This window comes from Oncorhynchus gorbuscha, unplaced genomic scaffold (assembly GCF_021184085.1).
Source record: "Oncorhynchus gorbuscha isolate QuinsamMale2020 ecotype Even-year unplaced genomic scaffold, OgorEven_v1.0 Un_scaffold_35:::fragment_2:::debris, whole genome shotgun sequence".
In the NCBI taxonomy this organism is placed as follows: Eukaryota; Metazoa; Chordata; class Actinopteri; order Salmoniformes; family Salmonidae; genus Oncorhynchus; species Oncorhynchus gorbuscha.
Genome location: NW_025745210.1, coordinates 543,876 through 554,367, shown reverse-complemented (window position 1 = coordinate 554,367; position 10,492 = coordinate 543,876). Strand labels below are relative to the sequence as shown.

The following is a 10,492-nucleotide window of genomic DNA, read 5'->3' as shown; positions in this document are numbered from 1 at the left end:
TCGTCTGGTGAGGCGGTTGCTGTGACGCTGACACGTGCGTTGTGCCTGCAGACACCGAGGTTATATTCGACCTCTGTGAAGAGACCGGCGTCATCTCTGTGTAATTGTTATGGCCTGCTTTAATAACCTGGAACACAATGAGCTGAACAATAAAGATATACCTTTGTGATAAAACTATATTTGTGGGTTGTTACATTATGCATTTGATTTGCTACAGTAAGAAGTCAACCTGTTGATTTTTAAAGAGACCAATGAGTCCAGGCAATGACAAAGTAGAAGAAATTCTAAACAATGAGTTTGATCAACATTGATCTTGATTTGACATGTGTCTCTTCAACTAATATGTGAGGGGCACGTCAATCAATTCATCAAATATATATAAGCTCTTGTTACATCAGCCGATGTCACAAAGTACTGTACAGAAACCCAGCCTAAAACCCCAAACAGCCAGCAGTGCAGATGTAGAAGCACGGCTTCATAAGGATATACAGATATGAAGACCTGTACACATAATACAGACAGTATGCATAACATGTATTAACAAAACTGTGCAGAAAGACCAAACATTCACTTCATCTCTGTTTATGATGCATTGTGGGATAGGTGTAGGATGTTAATGTGGTCCAAGTGAATGGTCAGCTGACCAGTATGACACAGGGGTTAAAAACACCATCATGGTGGCCAGAGAAAGAATCAGTGCATTCTGACTGAAAGATACTACTATACTTCAAAGTAATCTGCAACACATGTCATTTCACATTTTGCCCAGACACTCCTCTAACTGAGATTCAGCAGTAAGACAAGTGTCTGTCAATAGACCCTTTCTTCCATTCAACATGTTGGTTGTGTGCAGCCTTGAAAAGTATCTCTATGAACAATGTTCAATCTCTTGAAACCTCATGTTCCTGTGCTAAGATATGCTTCCCCTAAAAAAGATACAAACTTGTGTCACAATCACAAATGGACTCTGGATTGATGCTGTTATTGAGCTCTCCTTATCAATGAACACTCTGTAAAGCAAAGCAACAGACACACTTTGATGCCCTGGATATAATGTGTCAGTCTTCATATCCACACATCAAAATAGCTTTATTGAGAGACACTAACCCGGTCAAATAATTCTGCGGAATGAATTAATAGCAAAGAGAGAGTTCTATGAGAGATAGTGGTCTATCCATCTATGTCAATAGCAGACACCAAAGGGCAATTGGGAGCACGACACTTGCTGCTGGTCCTCCATTTCACAAGGTCCGTTCTAAAGTCACTGTTTATCCTGAGTTAATGATTACTATGCTGTCCCTGTTTACTGGGATCTGCTCCTGTGTTTGACCAGAGGTCAAGGGTCAGGTATGGGGGGTTAGAGGGGGTCCAGGGGGCAAGAGGTGCACCCCACCAGGTAATACTCATATTTTCACCCTATTCTCTGGTGGAGTGTCATGATAGTGGGCAGCTTTAATCTGCTCTCTGTACCCTCTTCTCACAACAACCAACTATTGGTGAAAGGAGAATGGACAAAGGGCATCAATGGAAAAGCAATAGTGGGAAAACAAGATTTGAAAATGACATCCACAGTTAGTCATGTATCAGTGTGTTGCAGAGAGAGAGAGAGAGAGAGAGAGAGAGAGAGAGAGAGAGAGAGAGAGAGAGAGACAGAGAGACAGAGAGACAGAGAGACAGAGAGACAGAGAGAGAGAGAGAGAGAGAGACAGAGAGAGAGAGAGAGAGAGAGAGAGAGAGAGAGAGAGAGAGAGAGAGAGAGAGAGAGAGAGAGAGAGAGAGAGAGAGAGAGAGAGAGAGAGAGAGAGAGAGAGAGAGAGAGAGAGAGAGAGAGAGAGAGAGAGAGAGAGAGAGAGAGAGATAGAGACAGAGAGAGAGAGAGAGAGAGAGAGAGAAAGAGAGAGAGTGGAACTCGTCTTTAATAAAGGACCTTTGGATAGCTATCCAGACAATGTTGAAATTGAAAACATTATGAGAGATTAATGTAACCTTTTGGAAAATGCAAGGATGAAAGTTTAACTTGAGAGGCTTTTTTAAATGTGTTGCTAGGAGTTAGTGTTTATTTTGCACAAAAAATGATACTGTAGCAGCTGACACAAGTCATTTTTCTTATTTCAAGATATTTTGTGTTAACCCTTTTTTAGGTTAAAATAAGCAAAATTATCTTCCAATGATGATAGATAATTCATCTTTGTCAAATATATATATATATATATATATATATATAATCTAAAGGGAATTATCACTAAATATATGATATTTCGGCTTGCTTACATTTAGGTGGTTGCAGTATACCCATAAAATATTTTGTTCAGAACTTAAATAAATAAAGAGTATCGAACCACTGGACTACTTACTACTGACTCACTGATCATCTAAGCCAATCCAATCAGTCCACCACATCCCACCCAAGAACAGACCATCGGTCAGTGGTCACCAAAACAAGAACAATGTACACATGTAACCAAGAAAAAGTGCTGTGAGAAGTCCTCTAATTCAAATAAAGTGACTTGATTCCACCAAACAGATTGACAATACTGAGAGCAAACACTAAGGTAAAACGCTCCCTAAAATGCTCCTTCACTTACTTTGAATTGTGTATTGACCACCTGTTTTTATACTGGAGGCCAGCTGTTATGTGTGATAATGTTGATTACAGAAATATATATACATATCAGTGATATATCATTTGAATGTATGATTAGTTTTGTTTGGGGTGATGAAAAATGTATAATTTGAATAATTTCATTATATGTGATATCTCTTTTCTAAATGAGATGTGTATTTTAGCCAAATCTTCCCATTCTGTTTCTAAGACAGATGCCAGGGAAACTGAAGCTAGTTGCTCTCCTCTTGCTCATTCAAGGTGTGGCTGTGCATTTCAACATGTTTTACTGTCTATCTAGACTGTCCTCCATTGAACTGTTGACATGGACTGGTAGTATTTTGAGTATGGTTTTCAACCGACTGTAACCTACTGTAACCTCTCTCCTCCATAGCATGTGTGTCCATAGTGGCCCAGACGCCAGCCCCAGGGGACTCTGAATCTGAGGGGGTTCTGCAGAGGGCAACAGAGACATACAGGTACAAACAGACACACAGTCACCATGGCCGACCATGCCGTTTTAAGGATAAGGGTAAAAGGCGTGTGCTCAGTGGATGCTGCTTCCAACTGATTTATTCTTGTGTGTGTGTCTTACAGGGCAGCCAAAGTTAAAGCCCAGAGAATAAGAGAGGCGGTGCAGGCCTTTGCTGGTGCGTACTACGAGGACCACATCAAACCAGTGGCTGATCCCTACATGGACTGGACCTCAGCCTCCACCAGTTCCTTCTGGGACAGAGTCTAGGAGAAGATCGACCAGTACAGACCCATCTAATGGCAACTGAATCTAAGGCAGACGAACACTCACCCACCTCACTGCCAGCACATATACTCATACAAGGTGATACTAGGACTGATTCTATGTTCATATGCACTAGGGATTACAACTAGGACATTTGTGTTACAATGTTTCAGAAGAACGCTTCAACACTGTTGTATAATTTGGCCGGTGAACGAGGACACCCGTTTACTAGTGTTTCATCAACCACAGCACAAGGGTTGTGATAGTTTTAAAACTGCCATAGAGTGTATTAGTAATCAAACCGTTATGCACATATTGCATCTAAGTGAGTCAATTAACTATTGTGAACCACCAAATGAATGAACACTAACTAAAATAAATTGTACAATTATAGTGTTGTGCCTTTTCATAAATTTTCCCTTGACACCGTCTACACTGCTCACATTCATCATTCTCTGAACTAAATGAAGTAGAAACCTGAGAGAGACTGAGAATATTTTAGAATGGCAGAGAGAAAGCAACACGGACAGGACAGGACAGGACAAGACAGGACAGGACAGGACAGGACAGGACAGGACAGGACAGGACAGGACAGGACAGGACAGGACAGGACAGGACAGGACAGACAGACAGACAGACAGACAGACAGACAGACAGACAGACAGACAGACAGACAGACAGACAGACAGACAGACAGACAGACAGACAGACAGACAGACAGACAGACAGACAGACAGACAGACAGACAGACAGACAGAGACATCAGTGATGTGAGTGATAGCGACAGACAGACAGACAGACAGACAGACAGACAGACAGACAGACAGACAGACAGACAGACAGACAGACAGACAGACAGACAGACAGACAGACAGACAGACAGACAGACAGACAGACAGACAGACAGATCAGTGATGTGAGTGATAGCGACAGACAGACAGACAGACACAGACAGACAGACAGACAGACAGACAGACAGACAGACAGACAGACAGACAGACAGACAGACAGACAGACAGACAGACAGACAGACAGACAGACAGACAGACAGACAGACAGACAGAGACATCAGTGATGTGAGTGATAGCGACAGACAGACAGACAGACAGACAGACAGACAGACAGACAGACAGACAGACAGACAGACAGACAGACAGACAGACAGACAGACAGACAGACAGACAGACAGACAGACAGACAGACAGACAGACAGATCAGTGATGTGAGTGATAGCGACAGACAGACAGACAGACACAGACAGACAGACAGACAGACAGACAGACAGACAGACAGACAGACAGACAGACAGACAGACAGACAGACAGACAGACAGACAGACAGACAGACAGACAGACAGACAGACAGATCAGTGATGTGAGTGATAGCGACAGACAGACAGACAGACACAGACAGACAGACAGACAGACAGACAGACAGACAGACAGACAGACAGACAGACAGACAGACAGACAGACAGACAGACAGACAGACAGACAGACAGACAGACAGACAGAGACATCAGTGATGTGAGTGATAGCGACAGACAGACAGACAGACAGACAGACAGACAGACAGACAGACAGACAGACAGACAGACAGACAGACAGACAGACAGACAGACAGACAGACAGACAGACAGACAGACAGACAGACAGACAGACAGACAGAGACATCAGTGATGTGAGTGATAGCGAGACAGACAGACAGACAGACAGACAGACAGACAGACAGACAGACAGACAGACAGACAGACAGACAGACAGACAGACAGACAGACAGACAGACAGACAGACAGACAGACAGACAGACAGATCAGTGATGTGAGTGATAGCGACAGACAGACAGACAGACACAGACAGACAGACAGACAGACAGACAGACAGACAGACAGACAGACAGACAGACAGACAGACAGACAGACAGACAGACAGACAGACAGACAGACAGACAGACAGACAGACAGACAGAGACATCAGTGATGTGAGTGATAGCGACAGACAGACAGACAGACAGACAGACAGACAGACAGACAGACAGACAGACAGACAGACAGACAGACAGACAGACAGACAGACAGACAGACAGACAGACAGACAGACAGACAGACAGACAGACAGACAGACAGACAGACAGACAGACAGAAAGACATCAGTGATGACAGACAGACAGACAGACAGAAAGACAGACAGACAGACAGACAGACAGACAGACAGACAGACAGACAGACAGACAGACAGACAGACAGACAGACAGACAGACAGACAGACAGACAGACAGACAGACAGACAGACAGACAGACAGACAGACAGACAGACAGACAGACAGACAGACAGAGACATCAGTGATGTGAGTGATAGCTACAGACTGTGCTGAAATCGGAGTGTTATCTCGGTGAGAGTTGACAGTTGAGATACAAGGTTCAGCAGGGGTGTCTGGCTGGAGGGGAGATGTGTGTGACCTGCAGGACATTTCTCCCGGGTCTCACTGTGTGGACTGCAGACATCGATCCTGGAACACAGTCAACACACTCAGGGCTCTGTTTCATTCAATCAAAACCATAATCTGACTAACTGGGATACATGAAACACGTTCAAATAAACAGCGAGAATGGACCTTAGTGTGAATAAACCATTGAGATACTTTTTTGTTAGACATTGTGAAGAGTGTTTTGTTGTTGAGTTTGTGAATTCTGAATATGTGCAAGAATACAGATTTCGATGAGTTACATAGAGGCAGTAAAACATACTGGTTTATGTTCCACACGAATGTTGACAAATCAATTATGGGAAAACTTTCAGATAGTTAAAATGCTTAACACTTCATTCAAATTAAAATAAAATAAATCTTTCATTCACTGATATGCAAACGTTTTTGAGGAGAATTTAGGCTTTCCTTCGTATGCAGAATAGGGCATTGCAGCAAAAATAGATTTCAGAAACCAATCGAAGTGATAATCTGGATGCATTGCATCACCTGTCTCAAGTGCAATGGACTTTGTGTAGGCGAACGAGTGTGTGGATGTTTGTCCTATAGGTACAGTGGGTTCGTGTGTGTCTGGTGCGTGGGTGTGTGTGCGTGCGTGTGTGTGTTCGTGTAGGTGTGTTCGTGTAGGTGTGTGTGCATACTCATTAGATAACGTTTGTTTACTCTCCTCACTATATCATGGTGTCTACTTTCAGATTGCTTTACAGACAACTCAGCCACCAAAGGAGACTGGCATTTAATTCACTGGGATCTGTACACCCACTACAACAGGAGGTCATCTTTTTCTCTCTCTCTTCTCAACTTTTATACATATATTATTTCAATGCTCCAGTAATCTCTAAAAATATACATGTATTCATGTATTATTGATTTATTTTCTCATGTATTTTAAGATGCATCGTCCTTTCGTATCAGTTATAGTTTCATTGATGCCTGATCAGAATGGTGTGATTTCTAGTCTAACAAATAGACAGGCATAGCATTTAACTTCATCTAAATAATGCATATAAATTCATATTGTGTTTGCTTTTTTCTTTCAGAAATGAACGGAAAGTTGGCATTAGCCTTAGTGCTTGCACTCCAAGGTAAGACCGAGAACCTGCAACACACACCCTGCAGAACTCAAACCAGATGAGTGTTTTTTCATCAGAAATGAATGCTTATAGGTAGCTTCATGTGCATGTAAAATATTGTTTACTGTTCTCAAATGTTTAATTCATAGATTTTAGATGTATGTATGAATACCTTTTTTTGTGTGCAAAAATGCTATATATCCATTTTTTAGCTGGAATGGAAGGTTTGTATCCTGTATACTTGACTGGGATATGTGGCTGTCTCACCTAGTTAGCTTAAGATGGATAAGAGCATCTGCTAAATGACAAAAATGTCAAATATAAAGGTTTTACATACAGATCTCATATTACTGTGTTTAATATTTTTTTATAAAAAAAAATATTACTGTATATTGATGTCACAAATGTATCATTTGTACAGTTCTTTATAAAAAATGTATCTATTTGTCACATTTGACTGTGTAAAACCTGACTGTAATACAACTTATTTATGTGGGAGAGGCGGATATCTAACATTTTACTAAAAAACATGATTATTTGTCTCTGAAATGAAACCCTCGTGATATTTGAAACAAAGACATGGCTGTCATTGAACAACCCCATGTCACGATTAGACAGTGAAAAAACACACCAATCTCTTCCATAATGTCTTGAAACAATCAAAGCAAATTTACCAACATTTATGAAAATGGATATATAGTGTTCATTCCAGCCGTTTATACAACAGAAGGTAATAGCTACCTTTGACCTCCAGCTGTGAACATATCAGTGACAGTGAGAGAATATGTCAGCCAACAGGAATGCATAGCACAGTTAGTTGTATCTGGGAGGTGATAGGCTTTGACCTGTGATGGACTTGTGGAGGTGATCGACCGACCACGTTGAGCAGTGACACTATGGGCATCAGACCCCACTGCTACACAATCTGCAGGGATAAGAGAGACCTCATATGTCCGGTTGAAATGGCCTTTGATTATTTCAGCTGAGTTTACTCATCATGAGAAGGGATCAAACCAAGTGACCAAACTAACTCCATTACACAGACAGTAAATCAACCTTACTCACACACACTGCTTGTTTATGCGAAGCATTTTACTATATTAGGGCTATTTTGTGGCTATAGTTCGTCCAGTGGTTTTAGATACTGTATAACAGCAGTCAATCAAGTCAAGCAAGTGCAATTAATTCATAAATACTATCTCTTCCGTCTCCCCTCCAGTCTCTGTGTGCCTGTGTCAAGTACCAGAGCCAGACAAGGAGCTGGTGGAGAAGTATGATGCCATGAAGTCTGTGTTCTACAAGAGGCTGATGAACGCCTACGGCAAGGTGCAGGCTGCTGTGGGGCCTATGACTGAGAACCTGGGCCAGGGCCATGGCCAGGCTGCCAAAGACTACATCGAGGAGCTGCAGGGCAACCCCAAATTCCTGAGCGCTGTCAAGATCGGAACGTGAGTGCCCCACCGCGACACAACCAAGTTAACTTGTCGCGTCAATCCAGACCCTGCATTGAGTCAGTCTGTCAGTCTGTCAATGTCCTGTTGTCCTGCTTGTTTGTCTATCCGTTTGTCTTATTTACTGTCAGTTCTTCAGTCTATCTGCCCATAACTTTGAAATAGGATTTCAAACAATTATAGGATCTTAGATATTGGCCCTTCATGCCTATAAACATGTTAACTACATATTTTACCATTCTCTATTAACCAGTGGACACATCAGAACTTAAAATACAATTTAATGTATTTCAATTACATTTCAAAACAAGTATTCAGATCATCTTTATTTGAAAAATCAAATAGTTGGAAATACACTTGGAAAGTATTTGAAAAAACGTAAATACACTGGCTCAGATCCCATGCATTTAACCCAGGTATTTGAAATGCTTTCAAATACAATTTGGAAGGCTACTTGTTTTAGATCTCAAATAACCATTCAAATACTCAAATAAAAGTACTTGTTTTGGGCTGTGTATTTCAGAATACTCCAATACACAGATATAAAAATTCAATTAAAAAAACACTCAAAAACACATGTATTTTAACCCAGACACATAGGATGTTAACCTATAACATCACTGACATCTCCTCCTGTCTCTGTGTGTGTGTTGTCCAGTGGTCTGGCCCAGGAAGCAGCACCCTTGGTGGACAAGGCCCGTATGGCCGGCCTGGGTCTGTACGGACACTATGTGCGCCCCCATGTCGGCACCTACCTGGACGAGGCCATCAACTCCATCAAGGTTTACCTCGACAAAGTCCTACCCGCCGAGGAATGAGCCCTAGATAGCCTCCGTGGCATCGGACCGCCCCACACGCTTGTACCTTTCCACACAGGGCTGTGCTTTAGCTGTGCTCCTGATACATGTATTAAATGCTAGAGGGGGGAAATAACTGAAGGTGATTGAGAAGAGAAATGCACAATGCAAAACGCATCCCCTCCCGGTTTCTATGTCAACACTTTCCTCGACATGACTGTTCAAAGGGAAACGAAAGTCAAATCATGGTAGATAGGAAGATTGACATCTCGAAAGAGCTTTAACATTCATTCAACATTGTGCATGTATATAACTATGTGTTTGATACTCTAACAGGAGTTTGTGTGTGTGTGTGTGTGTGTGTGTGTTTGTGTTCAATAAAGATCTGAAAGTTGAAACTCTCGACTGATACCTGTGCATCATGTTTAATTAGGGTACAAAAACATTTTTACTCAGCCATATGAATAATAATATCATGAACCACATTTTTCTTGAACCACAAGTGAGAAATGTTGATCAAACGGCTTAATTGTTTATTATTAAGACGTTATGGTAGCACTTTATTTTAGGGTAAAGAAATGACCAGTTATGTAATTATTAACATTATTCATTATTTAAGAGTTAAATGGTAACATGGTAAATACACAATAATAACCTATAAAAACAGGTGTTTTGTACCTCACGTTAGTCTCATTCCAAACTCCGTAAATTGTTGGTTATCTGCACAAACCCAGCCTTTACTATGTATCATCCATACCCCTATTATCTTAATCATTTATTTACTAACCAAATAAATGCATAAACAAACAAACCATAGATATGGTAACAAGGAAATGACAGGGGATGACCCCTAGTGGGCTAAACCGATATGACAGGGGATGACCCCTAGTGGGCTAAACCGATATGACAGGGGATGTTCCCTAGTGGGCTAAACCGGTATGACAGGGGATGTTCCCTAGTGGGCTAAACCGGTATGACAGGGGATGTTCCCTAGTGGGCTAAACCAATATGACAGGGGATGTTCCCTAGTGGGCTAAACCAATATGACAGGGGATGACCCCTAGTGGGCTAAACCAATATGACAGGGGATGTTCCCTAGTGGGCTAAACCAATATGACAGGGGATGTTCCCTAGTGGGCTAAACCAATATGACAGGGGATGTTCCCTAGTGGGCTAAACCAATATGACAGGGGATGTTCCCTAGTGGGCTAAACCAATATGACAGGGGATGTTCCCTAGTGGGCTAAGCCGATATGACAGGGGATGTTCCCTAGTGGGCTAAACCAATATGACAGGGGATGACCCCTAGTGGGCTAAACCGGTATGACAGGGGATGTTCCCTAGTG

The 10,492-nt window shown here is 42.0% G+C and overlaps 2 protein-coding genes across 2 annotated transcripts in view; both read left to right on the top strand.

Moving 5' to 3' along the window:
- The window catches only part of LOC124017966 (apolipoprotein C-I-like), a 3,834-nt gene extending 3,657 nt beyond the window's left edge, over window positions 1-177 (top strand). Inside the window, exon 4 of the mRNA XM_046333208.1 lies at window positions 1-177. This exon is cut by the window's left edge and continues 125 nt beyond it. The gene's annotated coding sequence lies outside the window, so the exon portion shown is untranslated.
- Window positions 178-6,486: 6,309 nt separating this feature from the next.
- LOC124017957 lies at window positions 6,487-9,549 on the top strand. The gene is made up of 4 exons (XM_046333200.1): window positions 6,487-6,599; window positions 6,866-6,910; window positions 8,118-8,346; window positions 9,008-9,549. The coding sequence occupies exons 2-4, from the start codon at window positions 6,868-6,870 to the stop codon at window positions 9,165-9,167; spliced, it is 432 nt and encodes a 143-aa protein (XP_046189156.1). The 5' UTR covers window positions 6,487-6,599; window positions 6,866-6,867; the 3' UTR covers window positions 9,168-9,549.
- Window positions 9,550-10,492: the final 943 nt, after the last annotated feature.

What these genes read in the sequence shown, in the direction of transcription:
- LOC124017957 (XM_046333200.1), top strand. Translation starts at nt 6,868, where the DNA reads ATGAACGGAAAGTTGGCATTAGCCTTAGTGCTTGCACTCCAAG. An exon ending in CTTAGTGCTTGCACTCCAAG is followed by an intron (nt 6,911 to 8,117) that starts GTAAGACCGAGA and finishes TCTCCCCTCCAG; the next exon opens with TCTCTGTGTGCCTGTGTCAA. An exon ending in AGCGCTGTCAAGATCGGAAC is followed by an intron (nt 8,347 to 9,007) that starts GTGAGTGCCCCA and finishes TGTGTTGTCCAG; the next exon opens with TGGTCTGGCCCAGGAAGCAG.